This window comes from Equus caballus, chromosome 2 (genome assembly GCF_041296265.1).
Source record: "Equus caballus isolate H_3958 breed thoroughbred chromosome 2, TB-T2T, whole genome shotgun sequence".
NCBI lineage: Eukaryota > Metazoa > Chordata > Mammalia > Perissodactyla > Equidae > Equus > Equus caballus.
In genome coordinates this window covers 1,436,401-1,462,983 of record NC_091685.1, presented here as the reverse complement: position 1 = coordinate 1,462,983, position 26,583 = coordinate 1,436,401, and the positions used below count along the sequence as shown (strand labels likewise).

At 47.7% G+C, this 26,583-nt stretch overlaps 2 protein-coding genes and 1 long non-coding RNA gene across 10 annotated transcripts in view; all 3 read right to left on the bottom strand.

Moving 5' to 3' along the window:
* The window catches only part of OMA1 (OMA1 zinc metallopeptidase), a 113,973-nt gene extending 110,631 nt beyond the window's left edge, over positions 1 to 3,342 (bottom strand). For 4 of the 8 annotated variants that reach the window (XR_002803926.2, XR_011436327.1, XR_011436328.1 and 1 more), the window contains exon 1: positions 3,183 to 3,322. The gene's annotated coding sequence lies outside the window, so the exon portion shown is untranslated. Of the gene's footprint in view, positions 1 to 3,182 lie in introns of all 8 variants that reach the window. The other 4 variants (XR_011436326.1, XM_070259873.1, XM_070259874.1 and 1 more) reach the window with 2 other exon arrangements.
* A 10,936-nt stretch (positions 3,343 to 14,278) lies between these two features.
* Positions 14,279 to 24,710, bottom strand: LOC138923132 (uncharacterized). Its single transcript, XR_011436332.1, has 3 exons — positions 24,472 to 24,710; positions 16,909 to 17,014; positions 14,279 to 15,353 (listed from the first exon to the last, which is right to left on the bottom strand). It is a non-coding gene; the product is annotated as an uncharacterized lncRNA (long non-coding RNA).
* TACSTD2 (tumor associated calcium signal transducer 2) lies at positions 22,497 to 24,450 on the bottom strand. Its single transcript, XM_005615163.4, has one exon. It carries the CDS (start codon positions 24,179 to 24,181, stop codon positions 23,210 to 23,212), a length of 972 nt encoding a protein of 323 aa, XP_005615220.2. The 5' UTR covers positions 24,182 to 24,450; the 3' UTR covers positions 22,497 to 23,209.
* Positions 24,711 to 26,583: the final 1,873 nt, after the last annotated feature.

Sequence of the window (26,583 nt, the reverse complement as noted above, 5' to 3'; positions counted from 1 at the left end):
AAAGCAATAAAAAAAGTAATAAAAAAGTAAATTTTAAATAAATTTTAAAAAAGCAAGAAGTACAAACAAAACCTTTGCAAAAGAAGTGGATCTACAGAAAAGACAACGAGATCACAGTGTAGAGAGAAAGTAGGAGACCATGACGCCTCAGAGAGAGGTGCTGGGGGAGACGCTCACCTTCCTGGTTCCCAAGAGTCTGCCGTACTTCCTACACTTAATTGACCTTCATGAGCTTTTACTTCGTTCCTAAAATAATTTCCTCTCTTCAAAGAGTTTCTGTATTTTGCAAATAAATGATCACTGACTTAAGAGGTTACATGGTATAAAACAGTTACACATTTGTACACAAGCTGATAACACTTTAATATTTTACACGTTGTTTATTGGAACTAGCTGAGGGTTCCTTCCATACTCTGCAAAGCCAAATTCCCACTTTTCAACAATGAATCAATTTCAGATAAAACAAGATTATCTCTACCATGACTTTAGCATCCAAAAAGCTATCAGCCCACATTAAATCAGTCATGAAAATTCTTCCTCCTCAATGTCTCAATCTAGCCTTTCCTGGGCTCTGCTGCCTTGGGGTGTCAATTACTATACACCCTCCAATCTCTCTGTCTTATTTCACCACCAACCCTATCCCTCCAGTTCATCCTCCCAAAGCAGAGCTAAAGCAATCTAAAATGCAAATCTGACAATGGAATCCTACTCCCGCAACTCACACGAAGTCCTACATTGCTAAATACCACCCAGTCATTTAAAAAATGGGGATTTGAGTAATGACAAGAAAGAGGCAAATTTAAAAAATAACAAAAATGCTATTTTGCAAAAATTCTGTATGTCAATGATAGCAAACTCTAATGCGTAAAGCAGCACTGCCGAGCAGAACTTTCTACAATGATGGAAATGTTCTATATCTGAACCATCCAATATGGTAGCTCCTACATGTGGCCAAGGAGCCCTGGAAATGTGGCTCGTGCAACTGAGCAAAAGAATTTTTAATTAACTTAATTTAATAAATTTAAAACTAAATGGCGACATCAACTAGTGGCTACTATATTGAAGAGGGCAGGTTTGTAAGGTCAAGGCAGGGGACTATCAGCAAAGCCATACTGATGTAAACGCAGACTCATGCCCATCTAAAGCAGATGCAACAAGTATAATGGAATTCGGGCTTAGCGCTGCCAAAGTTTCACTTTTTTCAATGAAAGCCAGAAATTCAGACTTAATGTGAAAGTTATCAATTTAAAAATGTTGGCAACCAACTCAAAAAAACCCTTTTTAACCACCCTGACCAAACAAACATACAAAGACCCCATTCAGTTTTTGATCTCTGAATTATGTTATTCACTCATTCATTAAATATTTACTAAGTGTCTACTGCATACCATTCTGGATGCTAGCGATACCACAGAAAACAAAAGACAAAACTCTCTACCCAATTTGCAAAAATAGTAATGCTAAAATGTGCTAGCATATACTAATATAAATCTAAAGAAATATACACCAAACTATTCACAGAAGTTATTTTTGGTGGCAGGATGGTGGCTCTAAGGGATTTAGTATTTCCATCTTATATATGTCTGTGTTTAAATTTTTACATGATACATTATTACCTTTTTAAGCCCCCAAACCAACAACGGCAACTATTGTTGTACTTTCCATTGGTTTCCATAAGCCTCAATAAACTCCTTCATATGGTAGACCAGGCCCCTCACAGCACTGCCTCCTACTGTTTCCCCAGGCACCTCCCCCAAACGCTCCTTCCCCACTAAGCTCCAGACCCACTGACTGACACCTCTCAGAAAAGAAAAGCTCTTATCTCTACGTCTGTGTACATCTATTTACACTCTGCTTTTTAGCTCTGCTTTTAGCTCTGCTCATAGGCCAAGCAAACTCTTGCTCATCTCTCATGACCTACGTGAAATTTTTAAAAACTATTCTGACACAGAAGGTATGAGCAGAGCCCCAAACACTGTATGTATATAAGTAAAAACATCGTCATTTATATCACTGACAATCAAGTGTCACTTAGAACAGGAATAGTGGCTGACATTTTGTAACCTCTGGTTTAACCTTAAGAACAGGTAAAAAATGGGAGAAGAAATCTATTTATACATTTTCCACAAGCCAATCACTAGACTACACAGAGCATGAGAATCAGGGCTGAGAGCTCCTTCAGAGAACCGCAGCAGGTCAACGAACAGCGGGCAGACTGCCAGGACTACTAAATGAATGATGCGAGGAAATTAAACAATTTGATTGCTAGCCTCTAAGAACATGTCGGATCCTTAATTCTTTAAGTACCATCTCCGAAGGAGCAAGGACAGCACTCACAGCTGAAGCCTGGAATGCAGCGTTAACAAAGCTGCTGAAAAATGACTATTTCTTCTCTAGCTTCTATGGAAACAGATGTCAGATTGGCAAAAATAGGACACGTACTTTAAAATAATTATTCGAGCAAAGTACATACATGATGGAAGTCTTAAAAAAAGAAACTGGAAGGCGACCAACTTGGTTCTCAAGCTTCCAAACGTCAGACAGCACCCCTCACCGCGGCGAGGCGACGGCGTGAACGAAACCCTTTTGGGGTGGGTTTTGGTAGGAGTCACTACAATCGATCCATCCCTTAATTCCAAAGGGGGCATTCCCGTCTCCCCGGACTAAGACGTCCCTGAGGACTGCATGGCACAATAAAACTGTCGCTCCATCTTGCACAGGCAAGTGATGTTATTTAAATAGTATAAAAAGTGATTCTTGTAGACAAGTTTTTGAAGAGATTATTAACACTCCCCAGAACGGTTCAGAAAGGAAACTTTACATTCTTCCCTGCCAGGTTTAAGGAGGAAAACTCCCATTCCCTCTACTTTGAGCGTGAGGCATAAGAGAGGGGCGGCCCCTCAGGATGCTCTAGAGGCGGCGTCCAGCATGAGGGGCGGGGGGCCACCGCGAGAAAGCAAGGCGGAGGGACAAGACGGCGACGCGGAAGGGATGGGGAGGGGACGTGGAAGGGACGCGGGGGCATCCGCCGTCCACCGCGAGGCCGGAGGGCACGACGCTTCTGTTCTCAGACCCCAGCCTGCCCGTCGCCCCGCCCCCAGGCCGCGCCACCCCTCCCGCCCGTCCCCACGGCCCCCGCCTCGCCCCTGGCCCCCGCAGCCCCCTCCACCCCACGCTCGCACCTGGCCCTCCCCTCGGCCCGGCTCCCCGCGGAGAGGAGAGGACAGGAGCCCGCACAGACCCCCAAAGCGGCAGAGCGTGGCAACGCCTCCGGGTCGCCCGCGCAGGCGCACGCCCACCGCGCCCCGCCGCGCCCCGCCCCTCGCGCCCACGCAGGCGCACGCCCACGGCGCCACGCCGCGCCCCGCCCCTCGCACCCGCGCAGGCGCACGCCGCCGAGCCGTGCTCCGCCCGGCGGGTCGTCACGGCGCCGTCCTCCCGCGGGAGTGGCTGAGCGGACCGCGGCCTCTGCGGCCGGAGGAGGGGCGTGGCTGCTGGCCGGCGCGCGTCGTTCCTCCGACGTCCTGGAGCCAGACTAGGCGGCGCTGGGGTCTCTGGAGCTGGGTCCAGCCAGGCCGCGCCCGCCGAAAGCAGAGAGGCGCGGGGCCCGCCGGAGTTCGGGGGTCTTGTGCTGCTGGAAGCCGACCCTGGAGCTCGAGAGCGCGGCTGTCACGTGAGCTCTAGAGCGGCACTGTGGAGAAAGGTGATGGATGACCTGAGGCTCCGGAAGCTAGCTGAAAATAGCTGGCAGCGAAGCGAGGTGTGCAGTTCGCTTCATTCATTCCACCAGACGGTGTTTGTTGACCACCAACTGCGTTCTAGGTGCCGGGGGTGCGGGGGTGAACAAGACAGGCCGACTTCCATAGAGCTTGCAGCACAGCAGGACAGACGGACAACAGGCAAGTCACCGAGTAAGTAAACGAGGTATCAGATACTGATATGATTCCATATTAGTTAGTTATTTTTATATTTATAGCCTGTGCCCAATGAAAAACATCTTGAAGGTTGTAAACACTATGAACAATTTTAGGTATCACTTTTAGAGGCTTTATAAGTAATTCTTTTTCTTTTCCCTCGCTTGTCTGTATGTCATAATTTCCCTTTTACTTTGAGAGGACTATCTTGGCAGACCCCTGACCACTGATTCCCTAAAAATTGAAGAGGCAGATCTTGATGAGGTTATCTCCCACCGTCTAAAGTACATGTGTCTTACGAAGGTTTCCAGTGTACTGGCCACCCCTTTTCACCCTGCCTGATGAGCAGATGTCATCAATGTAACAGATAAGCGTGATGTTCTTGGGATGTCCAGGTTACTCAGATCTTTTGGACTGTATTGTGACAGCTGGAACGGTGTGATCAGGGCTACCACGTGGTTAGGTCTGCGATAGTCTGTAAGTCATTCTCCTGGTTTCTGAAGGGGTCAGGCTGGCAAATTAAATAGAAATATGACAGTGATGAGCTCAGTCCCTGCTCTAGGTCTTTACCCATTACGTTAATTTCCAACATCGTCCCCTCATCCCCTTGAATGAAATAGTGTTATTGACTTATTATCTCAACTTGGTAGAGAAGGGACAGTTTCACAGGCTTTCACTAGTCTTCCTCACCATGAGAACCCAAGGCCAAGGACCAAATGTGGAGCTGGTTCCAACCACCCGATATATACTTCCAATTATGTACTCAGGGACTGGGGAAATGGCCACTGGCTGGGTCTGTGGCCTCATGGACCCACTGCAAGCTAGAAGTTGTCCAGGACTCTGCTTATCACCTGACCCCCATAAGCCTCCACTCTTCCAGAGGGGCCATGATAACACTCTGGGTTTCTGGGTAAGAAGATCCTTTCTGACCCTGTGGAATGTCTGGAAATTCCTCTTTCCCCAGCATAGACTTAGCTGAGGAAATAGTCATCGGCTGTAGAGTAATCGTTGCAGTAAGTACTTGTTCCAGTGTTGCAGCATCCTTCATCCTAGGGACCCAGCCACCTCTTCAGTCACACCTCTTCAGTGTGGTCTGGGTCTGAAAATTGACTCAGATCTGAGAATTGAGCAAAGAGCACGACGTTTTATTGGGGCACCCACACTCAGACTCCTGCTCCTCCATTCCTGCCTACTTCTGGTTGTAGGTGTTCAGCAGTACTCTGTTCCCTGCCCATCTGTTTTTCCCCTAGGGACACCTTGGATGTTAAATACCTCCAAAATCCTGTGCAGATCGAGCCCCCTAGGCTGTGCTTCCGCTCTGCCAGCTGTGATTGCAGCCTCCAGGCACCTCGCGGTTAGAGCTACTACTATCTGGCTTCTCTTACTTCAGGATTCTCTTATCCCCCAGATATTGTGGAGCCCAGCCCTGTGATTGCTTCTCTTCCCGCCATCCCTGGTTCTCCTCTCACCGTGCATTCCCATTGCCGTTGTATATTGTCTGTCCTTTGGGCTTCCCACAGAACATAACCCTATGTTTGGTCTTCCAGCTCCACACAATAAATCATTCCAGCAAGCCCACTTCCCTCAGGCCCTTCTTTCTTTCCTCTACAGTCTGACACATTAGTTCACCGGCTCTCCTCCCTAGATGATATTTCCCTTGGCTAAAGACACCTGCCTCGTCCAAGAATGTGCCTTCTCCCCAGGGACAGTGCACATTCAATGACCGATTAACCTGGGAGTACACAGGTCTGACCCCTGTCCTTCAGTTGAAGACAACCCTGCAGGGCCGTCCCAGCTCCGGAGCTCTCCGTGGGATTGGCTGAGAGGCCCCACTTGTCCCTCTGCCCACTCCTCTGTCCCTCCGTCCCACTAGGTGTTAGCCCTGCACACAGACTTATCTCAGAGTCTGTTTCCAGGGAAGCCAACCTAAGGCTACTCAGTTTTCTCCAGAAATGGAAGCTGCTTTGATTTAGAAAGACTTTCATTTACACCTTCTCGAGGAAGTACTCGAAGCTGAATCCTGAGTTAAAGGAAAGACTAACAATGAAGAATTATGAGGCATGACTTGTTTTATTTATTTATTTTGAGGAAGAGCAGCCCTGAGCTCACATCTGCTGCCAGTCCTCCTCTTTTTGTTGAAGAAGACTGGCCCTGAGCTAACATCCATGCCCATCTTCCTCTACTTTATATGTGGAACGCCTACCACAGCACAACTTGCCAAGCGGTACCATGTCCACACCCGGGACTCGAACAGACGAACCCCGGGCCGCCGAAGCAGAACGTGCGCACTTAATCACTGCACGGCCGGGCCGGCCCCCGCCTGACTTGTTTTAGATCTAGGTGTAGACAGAAGCTCAAACACAGATTCTCTGCTGATCTAGACGCAGGTTGAGAGCCCAGGATTTGACGAGGGTCTCATCTTTGCGAGGTTACAGTGGATGGGCGGTACCTTGACTGGAAGGGGCCTTCGTTTTGAATGTGTGCCAGGCATGACTCTTCCAGATGTTGGGAATGACTGCTTCTGGATCTGAAATCACCCCAACACAGATAATTGCAGCATCTTCATTTGCATATTCTACTCCAACAAAAATTAGCTCAGCATTTTCTTACATGTTTGGCTTCTTTTACTTTTTCTGTCATCACAGCCCTTCTTCCCACATAACATAAACAGCATGCCGTTTAGTTTTCCTTTTTTTTGGCCTGAAGCGAGTGGTCACACAAAGTTCTCGTGGGTTTTTTTTAGAAATTGCCCCCTGGACTGTTACGGCTCTAGCTTGCTGACTGCTCTGCCTGCCTCCCATCTCATTCCTATTGTCTAAACAGCAGCCACCTGGACCCAGTTCCTGAAGTTGGGGCCCAAGATGATTCAAGACGGCTCTGCGAGCTCCAGCTGGGCCCAAGAGGAAGGCCACAGCTTGGACACGTCCTTGCTCACTCCCCAGAGACTGGTTCCAGGTGAGGACTTCCTAAGAGTCACCGCAAACTGTTGCTCAAGTGAAATGTTAATACCACGGAAAAGCAAAACAAAAAGAGAAAAGTACTCCTAACCCCACTGCCCAAAGATAATCACTGTTAACATTTTGATGTGTAACCCTCTTGAAATGCAAGATTAGCATTACTTTAAAATTTAAAACTTTGATAGGATGAGATGCTTCTCACTGTCGCTTTAATATGCATTTCTTTGATTCCTAACAATGGAAACACATTTTCATGCTTATATGCCATTTGGATTTCTGCTTTAGCAAATTACTTGTTTGTGCCCTTAACCCATTTTTTAATAAAATACTCATTTTTATCTTATTGACTTATAAAAATATTTTTTATAATATTTAAGAATTGTCTGTTGTTTATGTAGTAGCATCTTCATCTGCATATTCTCCGACAGAAATTAGCTCAGCATTTTCTTACGTTTGACTTCCTTTGCTTTTTGATTGACATTTGTTTTTCAACTTTGTTAATTCATGTATGTTTATACAATTTTTAAAATTTTGCTATAGACAAATCTAGCCATCTTTTCATTGTGGTTTCTGCCTTTAAGGTCATATTTACATTCTGTCTCAATCGCAAGATTGTATATTTACCAATATTTTCTTCTGCTATTTAATGCCTTTTACTTTCTTAAATCTTTAATCTACCGAGAATTTATTTTGGTATAAGGTAGGAAGAAAAATGTAACCTAAAGCGTTTTCTGAATCAGTGAAGCTTTTGCAGAAGACACGCGCATGCGCCCTTGCCATGGTGAGGCCACCAAGGTCACTGCTCTCCCAGCAGTTTATTGAATAACCCCTCCCTTGCTGACCGACTGGAAGCGTCACTTTTGTTACATGCTAAATTCTCATAAATAGCCATGTCTGTTCTGGACTTTCTCTTTTGTTCCTTTGTCTATCCTGGCACTACGTAATTCTAATTACTCTAACTTTACAATATAGATCTTATTTTCAGATATTTTCTGGCTCTTCTTACACATTTGACCTACAAGATGAACTTTAGAACTATTTTTCAAGTCGTCCCCACCAAAAAAGGAATGGGGTTTTCGTTTTATTAGTGCTGCTGTTTTTAAACTTAGATTAATTTGGGGGACACATAGCTCTGCAGTGTGGACTCTATCACTCCAGGAAACCGACAGGTTTCTCCATTTATCTAGGGCTTCTTTTATGCCTCTCCATAAAGTTTTACCGTTTGCTTATATAGGTCAAAGGAGTTTATTTTTTAAAGGAATTATAAACTTTGACTTCGTAGGATTATAAAATCTCAGAGATGGAAGAGACTTACAAATCACTTCCTCGCCCCACCCAGTGTGTTGCTGAGTCCCTGCTCTCCAACAACCAAAGATGCAGGGTGTATCGTGGTGTGTTTTTTAACACAATGACATTATACTATATATATTTTCCTTGATTTCCAGTTTCTCGCTTGAACAGTAGGTCTTGGAGAAATTTCTATATCAATGCATATAGATTAACTTAATCCATTTTAATCACTACATGGTGGTCTATGGAAATGATACTGTAGCATTTAATTTATCGCTCCCCTGTTTATGGACATTTTAGCTATTTCTGTTGTTTTGCTGTTATGAATAACTCAGCTTAAACCTTGAACCCTAACTAAAATCAAATTCCCCCAAATTCTAGAGCACACAACCACTGCCTTCAAAGTCCCCCGCCCCAAAATCACCACCAGGTGGCACGTGCCTGTTTGAAGAAAGGCATGTCTTTGGCTTTCCACAGTGTCCTTCAGTTCTGTCCAAGAAATGTTTATTGAACATGCATTATATAGTAAGCACTGGACTTTTAAAATACACTGATTTCAAGATAATAAACAAGTTCATTTATTCAAAAATACTTCTGGAGTACACATTATGTGCCCGGCACTGTGTAGGTCTGAGGTTCCAAGGAAAGTTAACAAGGCCCTTCTACTCTTCTGAACTCCAGCAATTCCCAAAATAAAACATGGGTCATTACATCGTGGTACCCATTTATTTCTAAGCCCCAGATAATTCTTCATCCGTTAGACCAGTAAACCAGGCCTCAGATTCTCAAATAATTCGGACACCACCTTAAATTTGTTGTGAAATTTCCATGCTTACATTCCCCTGCTCTTGCACAGGCTGTTCTTTCTGTGTGGGATGCTGTCTAATTTGTACTTCCCTCAGAAGGAGAGCCTGAGACAAGGATTCCAATGCAAGTAATTTATTTGGGAGGTGATCCCAGGAAGCAGCAGTTGGGGAATAGAGAAGTGAGACAGAGAGGGAATGAAGCCAGTAAGGGAGACACAGACAAACTAGTTACAAATGGGGGCCAGTGGAGTGGAGTCCCTCTGATGAAGGCGGGGAGACTAGGTAACACACACCTCAGAGTTTTCCCAACTGAGGGATGAAGTTGCTGGTATATTTATCTACCAACTCTAGCCAGTCATTGCTTGAGGGCTGTCCAGGGGGTTATTAATTCTCTGGCACTTCCAGCCTCCTGCATGTGCTCCTGTGGCCCAGCAAAAGCCTCAAGTAAAGAGATTCAGATGCCAGCAGTCGCAAATTAGACTAGCATGTGCAGAAATACAGGCCATGCACCAGTATGCAGGGAGGTATGAGTGGGCACCAGTGGCATCTGCTACAAATGCCTTTTCTCTTGTCACCTGGCTAATTCATTCTTCAAAACAAAGGGCAAAAATCACCCACTCTGGCAAGTCTTGCGTGCATCTGCACCCTGTCTGCTGAGTTGCCCCACTTTTCTGTGCACCAGGAGCACATTGTGCTTATGTCATTCCTACTAAGAGACTGTACATGGTGGCTCTGAGACCCAGGTTGGCCTGACTCTGAATCCCAGGACCAAACCACTAATGTGCTCCCATACAAGTGAGCCCTTTGGTTTGTAGATGCGTCACTCCAGTCTCTGCTTCTGTCTTCATATCGCCATCTTCTCTGTGTTTCTGTGTGTCCTCTCTTGTTCTTATAAGAATACCAGTCATTGGATTTAGGGCCCACCCTAAGTCCAGGATGATCTCTCAAGACCTTTAGCTTAATTAACGTCTATAAAGACTCTGTTTCCAATGGAAATTTGAAGGAGATAAAATCCCTCTGGGTGGCTCTGAAATTAGGAGAATATGAGATTGGAGCTGCTGGTGACCATCTTGCCCATGATGAGGAGAAAGTTGGCCTAGAAAATGAAACCAAGCCAAAAGCAGAATAGAGATAGGAAAAGAGAAACAGAAACCTGACATTATTTTTGCCCTTTGATCCAGCCACGCCTGAAGCTAACACTAGCCCTTCACTTTCCTGTGATACAAGTCAACAAATTTCTTTTGCTTAAACTAGTTTGAACTGAGTTGCTAACATTTGCAGCTGAAATAGTCCTTATTGATGTGCTCAAGTATTGCGCATCTGCTTTCCTCCTCAGTCTATTTCCTCTTCCACTTCTTACCCCTGGCAGATTCCTGTTTATCCTCAGGTGTCAGTTCAGATGTGACTTTCTCAAGCAGCTCGTCCCTAAACTGATCCCAGCTTCCCCCCAGAAGTTCTCCTGGATGAATGTTCTCATAGCCCTGTATTCCCTTATCGTAATACTTACCCCACATTATTGTAATTATCTCTTTAATTTATTCACCTGTCCCAACACCACCGCTGTGCTGAAATGTAAGATCTTTGAGGGCAGAGAAAAATTCCGTTTATTGCTTTTTTTTTTGGTATGCTTTTTGATGAGGAAGATTGGCCCTGAGCCAGCATCTGTTGCCAATCTTCCTCTTTTTTTTTTTCCTCCACAAAGCCCCAATACATAGTTGTATATCCTACCTGTAAGTCATTCTAGTTCTTCTGTGTGGGATGCCACCACAGCATGGCTTGATGAGCGGTCTGTTGGTCCATGCCCAGGATCTGAACCGGCAAACCTCAGCTGCCGAAGTGGAGTGCAAACTTAACCACTATGCCACTAGGCTGGCCCCTGTTTATTGCTATATTCCCATTTCTAGTACAGTGATGAATCATAGTAGGTGACTAACGTCTACTTATTCACAACCTTGAATCTTCATTTATTTTTCCAAAGTATGGTAAAATAAATTATGACCAACTGTAAGTATTTTTGTGTGGCTGCTAAATAATGGTAGTATGTCCTGATTAATTTTTAGTGTAAAAACTAGGAATTGCTGGGGCTGGCCCCGTGGCCGAGTGGTTACGTTCGCGCGCTCCGCTGCAGGCGGCCCAGTGTTTCGTCGGTTCGAATCCTGGGCGCGGACATGGCACTGCTCGTCAGAACACGCTGAGGCAGCGTCCCACATGCCACAACTAGAGGAACCCACAACGAAGAATACACAACTACGTACCGGGGGGCTTTGGGAAGAAAAAGGAAAAAATAAAATCTTTAAAAAAAAAAAAAAACTAGTAATTGCTCTTACTTAGGGGCTTCTTAATGAAGTCATTATAATAATTTTTTTTAAACTACCCAGGCTGATCAAAGGGAATCATTTGAAGAGGATAACTATACTCATGGAGGATGAAGATTATTGTTTTAATAGTATTTAGCGGTCTGATTAGACTAGAGAAAGGGAGTATCCAGTTTGCCGGTTTTTTAAGCATTTTCTAAAGATCTAGGTTAAAGTCTAAAGTCTAAATAATACATCACCTTGAATTGCCCTTCTTTTAAATAACTTGTTTTTTCCTGATTATTAAAGCAAATTATAATCATTGTGGAAAATTTGAAAAATACATAAAAGCATAGTTGGAGACAGCAGAAAGCCCCAGTGTCCCCACGGATGAATCTTTGCGTTTTATTTCTGTGTGCATCTGTAAGCAGATGTTAGCTCAGATCCTGGCTCTTGCTCCCAGGGACACTCCTGGCTTTACCTTCTTGGGGTGCCTCTTGTGGAATTCCTGATTTCACTTCTCATGAGTGTTCCCTTTTTATCCCACAGAAGTGAAGAGATGACTTTTCCTTGATTTCCCCACACACAACACTACCCATACAGTGCGTTTGCATAGCCAGCTTATACTAAAAATTTGGGGGTAAAGGCAAGGAGGAAATTTACATCACTGTTCCATATTCATCGTTCATTCATTCATTCATTCATTCACTCAGCAGACATAGCCTTTAAAAGAAATAGAATTCCCTTTTCTTAGTCAAGGCACATACTAGGGGTCTGTACTGGGTTGAATAGTATCCTCCCAAAATTCATGTCTACCTGGAACCTGTCATTGGGACTTTATTTGGAAATAGGGTCTTTGCAGATGTCATCAAGTTAGATGAGGTCATATTAAATTAAAGTGGGTCCTAATCCAATGACGGGTCTTATAAGAAGAGGGGTATTTAGACACACACACACACAGGGGAAAGACAGCCATGTGAAGAAGGCAGAGACTGGAATTAGGCTGCCACGGGCCAAGGAACGCCAAGGTTGGCATGCAGCCACCAGAGCTAGAGGAAGATACTTCCCCAGGGCCTTCAGAGAGAGAGAGGCCTTGCTGACGCCTTGATTCTGGACTTCCAGCCCCCAGACTGTGAGGAATTATTTTCTGTTATTCTAAGCCACTAAATTTGTCGTGCTTAGTTATGGCAGCCCCAGGAAACTAATACAGGGTCCAGCCTGCCTCGTGATCCTTCCTTTCCCCCCCACCCAACTCCAAAACGTTCCCTCCCATTTCCTCATGCAAAGCAGGTTAGGTTCCCCGCCCCCAGCAGGGGTGTCCCTCTGCTCATCCAAAGGCCCCTTCTTGCTTCACCAGCAGGAGGAGGCCAGGGAGGGCTTCCCTTTCTTCTGCCCCAGTGGGCTGTTCAAAGAGAGTGCAGTAATGATGGATTTCTACTCTGATAAAAACTATACCACTCCACTCAAAAACTAAAAAAGAGGAAGACAAAGGCGCTATGGTCACTTTGGATTTAAAACAACAGATTTTGCATTTAAAATAACAGATTTGTTCCTATTTTTCTTTTTTAAAATGGAGTGGGGGTGTTACGGAATTTTGTTGCTCTCCCCTCCCCCCCACCCCATTACTTAACAGTATATTGTGAGCATTTCCCCATAATAAAAAGTCCTCAAGGATTATATTGTAATTTATACAGACCCACAATCACTTATCTACAAATCCAAAATGCTCTGAAAATCGAAAGCTGTTTTGAAAGTTTGGTACCAACTCATTTGGTGGCAAAGGGGGCCTGAAGTGGCCCGTAGCTCTTTATGGTCTACTTATACCAATTAGTGTGACTGTTAATAAGTTTCATGGCAGAAATCTGGATCTGTTGATGCTGCCACAGACCCTACTGAGGGGACTAAATAACATATACTCCAAATTATCTCTAACCCCCCAAAATTCTGAATTCTGGAACCCACTGGGTCTCAAGGAGCTGTTACCTGTATAACCCTCTCCCGTTGTTGGATATTTCGATTGTTTTCAGCGTTTTGTTATGAAATCGCTGCAGGGACCTGTCTTACATGTAAACCTTTGTTTGTATCACTGCTCATTTCCTTCACATAAATTCTTTAACATGGAATTAGGAAGTCAAAGAAAATAAACATTTCTAAGGTTCTTGGTGGCTAGTGTCCACTTGTTTTCCAGAAGGGTTATACTGGTTAACCCCTCCCTCACCAGCACTGAGGAATGCCAGTTTTATTAATTTCTCAGTGGAAAATTTTTATCCCATTTTCCTTTGAACTCATTTGATTACTGGTGTTGTTAGATATATTTTTTAAAGATGTTTATTATCATTTCTAGTTCCTCTTCTGGAATGGTCTATTCATGACCTTTGTCAATTTTCTAGTGATGTCAGGTCCATCTATTAAGCCTGTGCTGTGTGTGCGCTGCACCAAGGCCGAGGGGGTGTGGTGGCCAGAATCAAGCCTGACTCCAGCGCGTCACGTGCATCTTCCCCCTGAGGTTTTTCTCCTTACAAAGGCTCCTGCCTACCTGTGTAGTTGGCAGCCAGCCCTGCAAGACTGGGTCTGACTAGACAAGGTGTCTTTCTCTAATTTATCTGCCCAGAGAGGGGAACCCTTTCTAATTTGCACAAAGCTATGTAGCTGAGGCCGTGATTAGATAATAGTTTTTCTAATCACTTTGTCTCAGTTCTTTATATAGTACAGCTATTAACTTTTTGCATATTATATTGTGCTGTGTTTTCCTTGCTTATTGTTTTGTATTAGTTCTACTCATAAGTTATTTAAATATGTTCCTATTGCTTTTCCTTAAGAAACCCTCATGGAGTTCTAAGTACCTTTCTTTTCCTTCTGAATATTATCTTGAGTGGTGAGATACGTGTGGAAACGTGAATCCGCATTAACTCTGGAGCAGGTACTATGTTCCGTGCACTGTGCTGACACACGGAGTGCAGAGGAGAGTCAAAAGGAACAGCTCTTCCCTTCATGAAGCATGCACTGGACACTCCGTATTCGAGTTTAAGTTGCTATTAACATTTATGAGCACTCCCTGTGTGCCAAGCACTAGTCTTAAGAGCTTTAAATGTACTAACACATTTACTTCTCTCACCAGCCCAAGAGGAGGTAGGTTATCATTGTCCCCACTTTACGAGTGAGGAAACTGAGGCAGGGGAGGTAAAGTAACTTAATCCAACATCCCACGCTGACAAGTAGCTTTGCCAGAAGCTGCACCCAGGCATCCCGGCCACCTGCGTCCCCACAGCACTCTCACAGGTCAGTCACTTGAACTGTCTCCTCCAAACCTCTCCTTTTTCCCAGATGGTTGCCCGCAAAGAGCAGGCAGCTGGTAGACAGTGACCATAAATGGCAGACATTCAGTTCTCTCTTGCTCTGGGGCTCTGCTCCCACCCGCTCTCCTCCCCGATTTGTTCGGTGACCCCGACTTCTGACTCGGCCTTATCTGCTGGTGCCAGTCTGGGCTTGTACTTTCGTCTCCAGCCCTGGTTTGGACCCTTCTTGGTTGCCAGCTCATTCTCCTCTTCCTTGCCCTGAAGTGCTGGAGTCTTTTGAGGTGCGGTGCTCATTTCCCTTTTCAGTCTGTTACCTTCCCCTAGGCAATTGCATCCCTGTTCATGGCTTCTGAGTACTACCTCTATGCCAGTGCCTCTCAACTTCCCGTCTCCAGCCCATAATACACGAGACATCTGTATCCAGCTCCTGACTGAACTCAACGTGTCCAAAACCATGCTCATCATTTCACTCCCAGCAAACATGTTCTTGTTCCTGTGTTCTCTGCCACAGGGAATGGTACCGCAACCAGTCATGAAACTTGGGAACCATTCTTGACACCCCCGTCTTCCTCTTCCTCAGAGAATCCATCCCCAAATCCTGAGTTTATGTCCTGGGTGTCCCTCCAGTGCATCCTCATCTTCTCTCCATCAGCATCACTATCCTCTCCACCTGCCCTCAGTCGTCGTCTTCTGGCCTGCTGCTGTTTTCGTGTCTCTAGTCTTGCTCCTTTTCAGTCTGTTCTCCATACTACAGCCAGAGTGATCTTTTTAAAACACAGTCTGATTATATCACTGCCTGTGTAAAAAAAAAAAAAAAGGAAGAAAAAGGCAAAAAAATGTTTTCCGATGATTTTCCTATACTCTTGACTGGGATGGGGGAGAGGCTGTGTCACAGGAAGGAGGGAGCCTCTTTTTCTTCACACCAAGGTACCCGCCAGCCCATTCGCCAAGCCCTGCACTGCAAGGTTAAGTCCAAGTAGATAGGATACCTTTTTCTGCCATCTGGACAGAGGGAGTGCCCTTTGCTAATTTGCACAAAGGTCAAAATATTTAATCAGTTTGAAAGACCTTCCATAATCTATCCTCAGCCCACTTCTCCAGCCTCATGTACCACCACCCTTTTCCTTGCTATCCACATTCCAGCCATGCTGGTCTACTCTCGGGGCCTAAATAAGCCACACTCCCTCTGCTGCAGGGCTTTTGCACACGCTGCTCTCCTTTACTAAAATGCTTCTCTTCATGCATAAACAACATGGACACATACCTTGTATCTCAGATCGAGCAGCAATTCCTTAGGGATGTGACTCCCCCTAAGACTAGGTCAGAACTCCCATATATCCCCTTTTTCTTTAGAACACTTACCTTATTCTTTAGTTGTGCCCTTACTTGCATGATTAATGAATTTAATGACTGTCTCTGCCTCTGGTCTTTCAGTTCCACAAAGGCAGGGACTCTGCCAGTCAGATTATTGCTTGTAAGCCACAGGAACTGACTCTGGCTAAATTTAAGCATAAACGGGATTTAGTGGAGGATTTGGGGTAAGTTCACAGAATCACTGGGAAGGTTAGAGAACCATATTCAGAAAATGGCCAGGAATTTAGGTTGGCTGGGCTGTAGGAGCATGGCTAAGGTCCAGTTGTGGGACAGTCTGACTAGGATGCCCCACTGGTGCTACTGCCGCTTGGATACTTGGCGCCCGTGGAACAGCTGTGCTGTTGGCAAAGCTGACCCTGCAGTGGTCATTGACAGGTAGCCTCGTGTATGGCTTCCTGTCCTCTAGAGCAGTTCCCGGGCAGGGGAGTTCGACCTGCTGAGCCAGGTGAGGTGCCCAGATCCCACGAGCCAGAGGCAGGACCATCTCACCTCTCAAGAAGACTCACATAACAGGAGTGTTTCCCTCATTGAGAAGGTTGTAGGGATGCCAGGTAAGCAAAAAAAAGTAAGTGAACCCCAGAGAAACCTTGTCTATTCAATTCATCATATATTCCCAAAACTAGTACAACATCTGGCATGAAATAAAACAAAAAATATTTGAAGGAATGAGTGATCAACCCTCAGCATCCTTTAGGACATGTTGTCCAACTTGTGGCTGCATCAGGGTAACCACCCACAGTCACTTGGGACCAGTGCACAACAGCTATACCCAGCACTGGTCAAACTGGCCACTCGGTCAAGCTTTCTTCAGTCCCATTGAGGTGCGATCCGAACACAAGAGCACTATGAACTAGAATGAGTGGATACTATTAGCTCCATTTTATGATGTAGATGTGAGGATCAGGGAGGTGAACTACCATATTCAAGGTCACATAGCTGAAAAGAGAGAACCAAGACATGGAGCTTCATCTGCTGACCTAATTGAGTTGATACCTTCCATATCACGCTGTTTCAACAGTGTATGATAATGTGCTTCCCATCACAAGATTTGGGTGACCGGAACATTTCCTCCAACAGCATCACCTAACAAGGGAATTGAGAGTAGTGAGACTATTGAAGACATTGAGTCACACCCAGTGTGGGAGGCATGAGGATACAAGGCTTCTAAAGGGTTAAACTGACCTGCTCAAAGGATTGTGTCCCTGTCCTTCCAGTGAGACAGGAGGCAATGTGATATGTTGGTAAGCTGAGCTGCCTGCTGTGAAACCACTGCTTAATGTATTGAGACTGTCACTCTGGAACATTCTTCTTTCCCTTCCTACGCATCTCACTTTGGCCTCCTTGGACAGCATGGACCTGAGTTTCCACTGAAATTGAGGATATATGGCTTGCTGTGGTGCCAGGGGACACAGGTCTCCTGCTTCCAGTGTAATTCCCTAACAGTGAATGGGCCTGTGCCGCCGACTCACGCCCACCCTCCCAGCAGTTCCTTCCTGGAGTTCATCTTAAAAAGCAATAATGAAACCTCTGATGGTATTTAGCAACGACAGAGAATGGTTCCAGGAGGGAAATTACAACGGAACATGTCCCCCAGCATTTGCTAGTGTTGGTGAAAGAAATCCATCCAGTTCCCAACAGTCCTTTGAGGGATTCCATCCAGGTGCAGAGAGCGAGCCTCCCCGCCCGCATTGGCCCTCGGCCCCGCAGTGGGTAGAGCGCAGGGGGAAAGCACGGCCTCTGGAGGAGGACAGGCCCGCATTTGAATTCTAGCTGGACTCTTTACCAGCTTCGTGATTTCTGGCAAGGCATTTATTAACGCCTTGGGTTCCTCATCAGTAAAACAGGAACAACAGAACATCTTGTTCCTGCAGTTGTCATGAAATGAATGAGATAATCAGGATAAAGCTTGTAGAAGAGCGTTTGGCACATATGTGCTCAACAAATGGCGGCCATTGGCATCCACTCAACACACATTTCCTGAGCGCTTATTAGGTGCCAGGCACCCGTAGGATCCTGTGTGGGATACAGGAATAATTCTCCCACGAGTCCATTTTCCTCCTTGGAAAGGCTTTGTTCGAAAAGGATCTGAGGAGAGCCGTGGGGGAAAGAGCTCTTTTGTAACTAAATACAAAAATGCACTCTGGCTTAAACGGTTTACAGAGGCAGGGTAGCATATGGTTAAGAGGATGGATTTGGGGGCCATTCTCTGTGTGGTAGAGACAATAATGCCCTCCTCTGCCAAGGTGCCCACATCCTAATGCCTAGAATTTGTGAATATGTTACATCACACGGCAAAAGGGACTGTGCAGATATGATTTAGGTTAGAGACCTTGAGAGAGGATGATCTTATCCTGGATTGTGTGGGTAGACCCAGCCTGATCACATGAGTCCTCACAGGCGGGAAACGTCTCCTAGCTGTGGCCAGAAAGAGAAGTGACAAAGGCGAGAGACGCAATGGGAGGACCGACTTGCCAGTGGTGGCTTTGAAGATGAAGGAAGGGGCCCATGAGCTAAGGAATGTGGGCCACCTCAACAAACTGGGGAACGCCCCCAGTTTTCAGCCAGTAAGAAAATGCAGATCTTGGTCCCATAATATCTGAAAAGGAACTGAATTCTGCCAGCGACCTGAACGGGCAGGAAACAGTTTTCTCCTAGCACCCCCAGAGAGGAATGCAGCCCTGCAGACATCTTGATTTCACCCAGTGAGACCTGCATCCAGCTTCCGACCACGAAAACTGCAAGACAATAAATGCGCATTGCTTAAGCCATGAAGTCTGTGGTAATTTATTGCTCAGTTTGAGGCAGTGTAACACGTTGGTTAAGAACAGATTTGAGAGCCAGTTTGCCTGGGTTCTTATCCCAGATGTGCCACTTACTAGCTGTCTGACCATAGGCGAGTTATTTAACTATCTTTTAACTTTTTAGTGTCTTACTTTCATTTATTACAGGAATAATAATATAGTCACTCATGCTAGTTTGGGTAAAAGATTACACTTAAATAAAATAAAAGACTCTGACAGAGACCCAATAATGATGTAGTTTGAAAACAAAGACATTTATTTCTTGCTCATGTCATCGTTAAAGGTGAGTGTCCCACTTGGCTTTGGCAGCTGTTTTATACAAACCAGGTGAACTGTGGCTCCACCTTTGTAAACAGGTGGCTTCCAAGGTTCTCTAGTCTCCCGAATAGCGCACATCTAGGGACAGAGATGTCCCCTAAGAAAGTGGGCTGGAAGTGCCATTTGCATTGCATGGGAGAAAAGTCAGCCATTACTTTTTCCCAGGTTCTTGGGGGCCTTGCTGTCATTCTAACAAAAGTGATCATTCACTAAATACATAATCTTTTCATATCTTATGTCTGATCTTTAAAACCAAGCGTATTAGTTAAGCCTACCTATTTTACAAATGAAAAAACAGGTCTGAGAGGCCAGGTAACTTCAAAGCCCACACATCTTACATTTAACCAAAGTCTCTCTCCCATTTAAGTGATATTAAAAAGCTAAGGAACAACCACAACAATTTAAGAACAGAAATGGGGCCAACCCTGTAGCCTTGTGGTTGAGTTGGGCACGCTCTGCTCCGGCAGCTGGGGTTTGGGTCCCAGGCGCAGACCTACACCACTCATCAGAGGCCATGCTGTGATGGCCGACCCACATAGAACATAGAGGGAGACTGGCACAGATGTTAGCTCAGGGTGAATCTTTCTAAAGCAAAAAGAGGAAGATTGGCAACAGGTGTTAGCTCAGGGCCAGTCTTCCTCAGCAAGAAAACACTAAACAAATGATCAAGGAAAAAGTAAAATTAAACAGGAGACTAACTAAGGAGACAAGTGGAACAAACGTTAGACAAGCAGAAGTCAGGTATTAGAGTTCTGGGGCAACCCTGCCACTATCTGCCTGACCTGAGTATATCTGTTCTCCTCTCTGGACCTCAGTGTCTTCATCTGTAGAATGGAGTCTTGAACTAAATGATCTTCTTTCCAGCTCTGACATGCTATGATCCTATTTGAAAAATAGTGAAGCCAAAAATATGTAAGCAGGGGTAAATGATGTGATTTTAAAAATTGCTCCAATCAAGGAAATAGCAAGAGTGGAGAAAGCCTGGCTGACCAAAACAAGGAAATCAGACAAGCTTCTCAGGGGGCCCAGAAGGCAAGCTGCAGCCTGCTGGGTGAGTCAGCTTCTGCTCACATTTCTTCCAAGGGCAGCCCCAGGCCCGCACTCCAAGCAGTGCATGTTAAGTTTGGGGGGAACCTGGAGGTGCGGGCCAACCCTGGGGACAGCTGGTTCTGGACAGTCCTGTCCTCAGCAGAGGCAAGCTGAGCTTCAAACAGAAGTGTGGGGGCTCTTGGAAGAAGTGAACGAGAGCGGTGTCTCCACCTGCTGGGTGCACGGCATAGCAACCTGGGATAGGAAGCCAAGACAGCTCTAGACTCTGGCTGTGGCACATGGTGGGTGTGTGGTCATGAGTCACACAAGCTCTTTGGACCTCAGTTTTCTGACATGTGAAATGGATACAATCTACAGAAGAGGAGAAAATTTAAGATATACTGAACTCTGAGTGCCCAGATGGATCTACGCAATCTTATCAATTGCCACATTGAGTTTTTGCAACAGTGAGCTTTGTCATTTCATTGAACAGACGAGGAACTGAGGGGGCTTAAGGGACTTTTCTTGCCCAGTGGAGCAGGTTTTGAACTCAGGTTTGTCAACACTCGGTATTTCCAATAAGCCGATGTCCCAAAGATGCTATGTGTGAAACTGCTTTCCAAGCTAGTAATTAGTACAATAAAGCGTCAGGACTCACAGTCCTGAATTAATTCAGAAATTGAGAAATTTTCCAGAAGCCACATTCTGAAGAACGAATGGACTTCTTCAGGGCTTTTTCCTTTGTTCAGCTGCCCACTCAGTCCTTAATCTGTTTACTTTCCAGGCAGTCAAGTGATTTTTTTTTCCCCCTGAGGAAGATTAGCCCTGAGCTAACTACTGCCAGTCCTCTTTTTTGCTGAGGAAGCCTGGCCCTGAGCTAACATCCGTGCCCATCTTCCTCTACTTCCTCTACTATACGTGGGACGCCTACCACAGCATGGCGTGCCAAGCAATGCCATGTCCACACGTGGGATCCGAACCAGCGAACCCCGGGCTGCTGAGAAATGGAACGTGCACACTTAACCGCTGCGCCACCGGGCTGGCCCCTCAAGTGATCGTTTTAGAAGTGATTCTTAAAAACAGTGACAATATAATGTAGTGAAAAGAACACTGGACTAGGAATCGAGATTCCAGCTGGGCCACAGAGACATTAATCTTGGGAAGTCACTGGCCTTTCCTCCGTAAAATGAGGGCTTAGGTCAGAGGTGACCACCCAGGTCCCTTTAGCAGAGGCACTCCAGAGACTCAGGAAGCGAAACCCCAAGGGAGCCAGGAGTGGAGTCTCACACTGCCTGTCAGGGTCCCCATTAAACCTCAGGCACCTCAGCCTCCTAGCCACTGTTGGGGAGCCCGCCCACGCCCGCCTTCTCTCCTCTTCAGCCCCATTTGAGCCCAAGAGGACGTTTGGGGCCTACGGGAGCTCCTCCCCAGCAGGCGTGAGTCCAGACATAGAGATTTCTGGCAATCGTAGTGTCCACTCCACCCGGGCCTGCCAGCCACAAGCCCAAGCTGCGCAGGCATGGCTGAGGGCTACCTCCCCCCAGTTCTTCCTGGTGTCCTAGCCTTGAAGGGTAGACACAGACCGCAGAGGAGAGGCGGGAGAGGAAGAGGAGAGGCGGGAGAGGAACATGAGATGGACTCCCGGGGAAGTCCTGGATCTAGCTATTTGCTGCCAGAGATACCAACCACCCCCTCCTTTGTCCACCCCACTGCTGTAGCAATTTCCAAGCAATGCAGGAACTTGTTGACCTGTAGGCTACCCCACAGTGACCTCCTAACACCCTCTGCTGCACGGAAATGAAAGTCAGCAAGGGAAAACGAGGAGATAAGCGTGAAGGAGACGAGATGCTATTGTTTACAGCTAACAGGAAGTAAAAGTCTAAAGCACATTACTAGTAAATCTTAGGAAAACAACCTGCGTGCGCATGCACACACGCAGCCGGAGCAGAGAGCCCTCTACAGGTCGATGTAACTACTGGGAAAGTCATTCAAGCTCCCTCGGAGCCCCAATACCTTGGGATTAAGTAAACTGCCAAGGACTAAATGAGAATAGTACTACCTACTTCCAATTAGGGGGGGTTCAAAGGAGACACAGCTCCCCAAACAAAGGTCGAGTTGTCCTCCACTGGAGAATTCTTGTTTAGGGACAACCTAAGGCTGGTCCCCTTCCAACAACAGCAGCTTCCCCCCTCAGAGCCAGGCTCCAGCCGTCTGAGCGAGGGTTCCAAATAATCTTATTTAGGAAGACCACTGTTTATACTTGCCAGTTAGAGTACCTCAGGAAACAGCAGAACGACCATAGGAAATGCCCACTCCTGCTAAAAAGTGTTAGAATTTGAAATAAGAAATCTGAGTCGTGGGAAATTAGGGGAGACCAAAGTGATACAAATTTGCAGCAAGTTTTCACAAAGTGCATCTTTTGGGTTTGTTCCTTTTCCATATTTTATTAAATTCGTGTTTTTAAAAAAGTCACAACAGCATTATCAAAGACACCATATGTACAAACATTTTACAAAAGAAACATTACTAATATCAGTTGTAATAAGGGTGGGCTGAAGAATAGACGCTGAGTTTTAGGGGCAGAGTCTGCCCTCAGAGACATTTAAAATGTGTTCAGGCGGCTGAAACAGCCTTCTTTCCCGATGACAAGGGTACGTGGGCGGTAAGAGAAGGTTGGTGAATGAGGATACTACATGGGCGACCTCCTCTTCTCATCAGGGAGGCCGGCATACAAGTGGAGCGGATCGAATAACTTAAGCCGAAGACAGTAAAGGCGCTGTTTCCCACCTAAACACATTGAAGCCTTCAACATCGACTGCGTCCCTTGCAAACGATGCTGAGTTGTCATACAGACACTTGATTCTTATACATAACCCTACGCCAAACTTCCTTAACTCTCCCAGGCGGGTTTCTTCTTGGACCGAAAGGGAAGGAATTTTAGAAATGCTTCCTTCGAGTCCTAAGAGGGATGACCCGGAGACCAGGATCTATTAAACATGGTGGGGTGGGGAGAGGCAGTAACTTGGGAGGAGAAACGTCTCCTTTGGGCCAAGAATCAAGAAACGTGACTCCGTGGGGTCTGGGCTATGCTGAAATCCGGTACCCCGCCCATCCCCTGCCCCGCCGGTACCTACATGCTCGGTTCCTTTCTCAACTCCCCCAGTTCCTTGATCTCCACCTTCTTGTACTTCCCCGACTTCCTCCGGTTGCTGACCACCAGGACGGCCACGCCGGCGACGAGGGACACCACGACCACCACGATGACGGCGACGAGGCCGGCGGTGAGGCGCTTCATGGAGAACTGCGGGGGCTTCTCGTCCAGGTAGTAGATGAGGGTCCGCTCCACGAGCAGGGGCTCGCCGTGCACGCGCACGTCGAGGCCGCGGCGGCCTGGGAACAGCGACTCGCCCTTGACGTCCCTCTCGAAGTAGTAGGCGGCGTCGGCGATGTCCACGTCGCCGGGGGCCATCTGGGACGCGTTCTGCTGCAGCTCGATCTGGATGGTGGGCTGCTCGTAGTGCACGGCCGCCACGAAGCGCGGGTGCAGGCGGTAGCGCTCGCGGAAGAGCCGCCGCAGCTCGGCGTCCAGCTCGGCGCGGTCCAAGGCGCGAGCGGCCGGGCCCTGGCGCAGGTCGATGAGGATGTGGTGCGTGCGCACCAGCTCGTCGCAGCGCAGGCTCAGGTCGCCCTTGTCGGTGCGGCGCACGCCCACCGAGTTCACGCACCAGCACACCGCCGTCTGGTTGCACTGGCGGGCCTTGAAGCGGCCGTCGGGGTCGCAGTCGGGGTCATAGAGGCCGTCGTTGTCCAGGAGCGCGTGCTCGCTCGGCCGCACCAGCGCGCGGCCGGCCTTGGGGGCGCTCACGCGCGCCTTGAGCAGCAGGCACTTGGAGGTGAGCGTGGAGCAGTCCACCTCGAAGCCCGAGCCGAGCGCGCGGCATCGGCAGCGGCCGCCCGGGCCGTCCCGCGCGCACACGGTCATCTTGTTGGTGGGGCACGTGCAGTTGTCCTGCGCGGCGGCGGGGCGGGCCAGCGCCGCCAGGAGCAGCAGCAGCAGCGGCAGCGGTGGCGCCGGCAGCGCGAGGCCCGGGCCCCGGGCCATGGTGGGCCGAGGAGCGGACGCGGCGCGGGGGCTCTGCTGGCTCGGCTCGCCGTCTCGCACGGGCTCCGGCGTCTGCCGCCGGCCGCTCCCTCCCGCTCTTATACTCCGCCCGACCTGCCCGGCTGGTTCGGCCGCCGACTCACCCGCCGGTATTTGGGTGACACATGCCGCCCCCGGCCGGGTCCCACGGACCGCCGGCCCGCCCTGCGCCGCCGCGATAGGATCGGGGCAGCGGAGGCTGCTCCCGCCCCCTCGGACCGAAAGCCCCGGCGACGAAAACCGATACTCACCTGCGGGCTGCGGGGGCCCCGCCCGGCCCCACCCGCCGGGGACCGCCACCCGCGCGGCCTCCAGCCTTGGACCTGGGCGTCCCGGCCGCTCGCGGGGCTGGAATTCTCAGGAATTTCATTGAAAAGTGCGGCGCCGGACTGTCGCGCTGTTCTCCCCTCTCCGCCCCCAACCCCTTTCCCTCTTCCTCTCCCAACCCCTGCCCTCGCTTCAGGTTCTTTCACTCCCTCGCCGCTTTCCCTGCTTCTCTCAGTACACACATATATGTAGTTCACGAACGTGATGTCATCCTCACGCCACCCTGACGGGTACGGACTCTCTCTCAGACCCGAGTCATGGGTGATGCCCTTGAGGCCCAGGGGCTTAAAGTGGCCTGGCCGTCAGTTTCCTCAGATTCTTTGGCGGGGTCTTTAGTACTGTGCTGGCTGTTCTGAGACCTTAAATAAAGTTTATGGAAACGGAGTGGGGCCGAATCTGAAGCAAGGTTAGGGAGAGGTCTGTCACTTGCCGTGTGGTGGGTGACTCCCTGGTGTCCAGTTTGCTAGAAGAGCTCTCCAACGCTTTTTCTCTCCTTCACGCGCACGCAGACATAATGTTTATGCATGTACTCGGTACAGGGAGACAAAAGGAACAAATTCTTAAAAAGAACCAGCAAGACTATAAGGAGTTCTTTGTACAATTTGATTCTAAAAGAGCAAGTCATTGCTTTCTTTTCTGTGTCCCAGACAAGTATTTGAACCACTGCAAATAATGAAAGAAGGGAGCCTGTGGGAAGTTGCTCATCTGCCGCTGTGTGGCTGCTTTAATGGGGTGGAGGGGTTGCAGTCTCTTTTTTGAATCATTGAGAAAGTCCAGGGTTTCAAAGCTGAGGTAAAATTAACACTGATCAGCAGGCTATAATTATCCCCAGCTCCTCCGACAGAGCACACGATGTGCTCAGCATGTCCTGGACACCAGCAGGACAAGGTGCTGGTTAACACATGGAAGCCAGCCAGGCCTCTGCCCATCAATTTTCAAGCAGTCCCTGAAGCGGGTAGGTGGAGATACATTACTCTGCCTTTACAGGTAAAGAAAGCAGAGACGTGTGGGGCAGTTTCTTGCCCCCAGTGCCAGGCGTGGCGGAAAGACGCCTCTGCTCGCGACCCCCGCTGTCTCTGTCCAGGCCTTGGACCTATAGCCGGGTCGGGTTCCAGTTCTTTCCCCCCAGCCCCCAGTTCACTCTACCACAAGGCTCCGCCCGCCTCCCCTCCGCTGAGAGCCTTCGAGCACCGAGTGGACCTCCCTGCTCCCAGGGTGAAGTTCACACTTCTGAAGTTATCACGTATGACCTTGGGCAAGCTACTTAACTCCTCTGTGCCTTCTTTCCCTCATCTGTAAAATGGGGATAATGAAGGCACCAAGGTAGGCGTGAGGATTAACGTGGCTAAACCACTGAGAACAGTGCCTGCACTTAGAAAGCACAGACAGGTGCTTGCTGCTGTCCCCACCATCATCATCATCTTCATTTTGCTCCTGTCAGCCTCTCCAGTCTTATGTTCTCAAGCCTTTGTAGCGTCATCTACCTGGAGTCTCCCCTTCATCTATTTAGTGCATAAATGTGTTTTTCTACTCAGCTCTTGGGTCACCTCCAGGAAGCCTTCCCTGATAGGCCCTGTTGTACTCAGGGGAGTGACCCTTCTCTGTGCTTGCCTAATTCCTGTCACATAGCAGAATGGCAACACCAGCTTTTCTGGACTTCTTTCTTCCCCTCTAAAATGGAGATAATAGTGTCTCTCTATTTCATAAGTCATTCTAAGAATCAAATCTAAATAGATGAGTAGTAGGTGCCACAACTTTTTAAACTGTAAGACACTAAAAATGTCAGGCTGCATTTTTAGTTTTTAAGTATCCTATTTTGTCACATTTCCAGCTACTGACTAGGTAGCCACAACCCTCTACAAGTGGCAGAGGCAGCCGCTTGCTTTTCTAGTGGGTCCCGGGCTGGCAAGAGGACAGCTGCTGGGGAAAGGTTCTTGGGCCCAGGAGCGTGTGCGGCGGTGTCTGACGGCTCAGTGAGGACAGCCGCGAACGGCTGGGCCGTCCCTGGGCCAGTGCTCTGAAGTCTGCAAACGTCT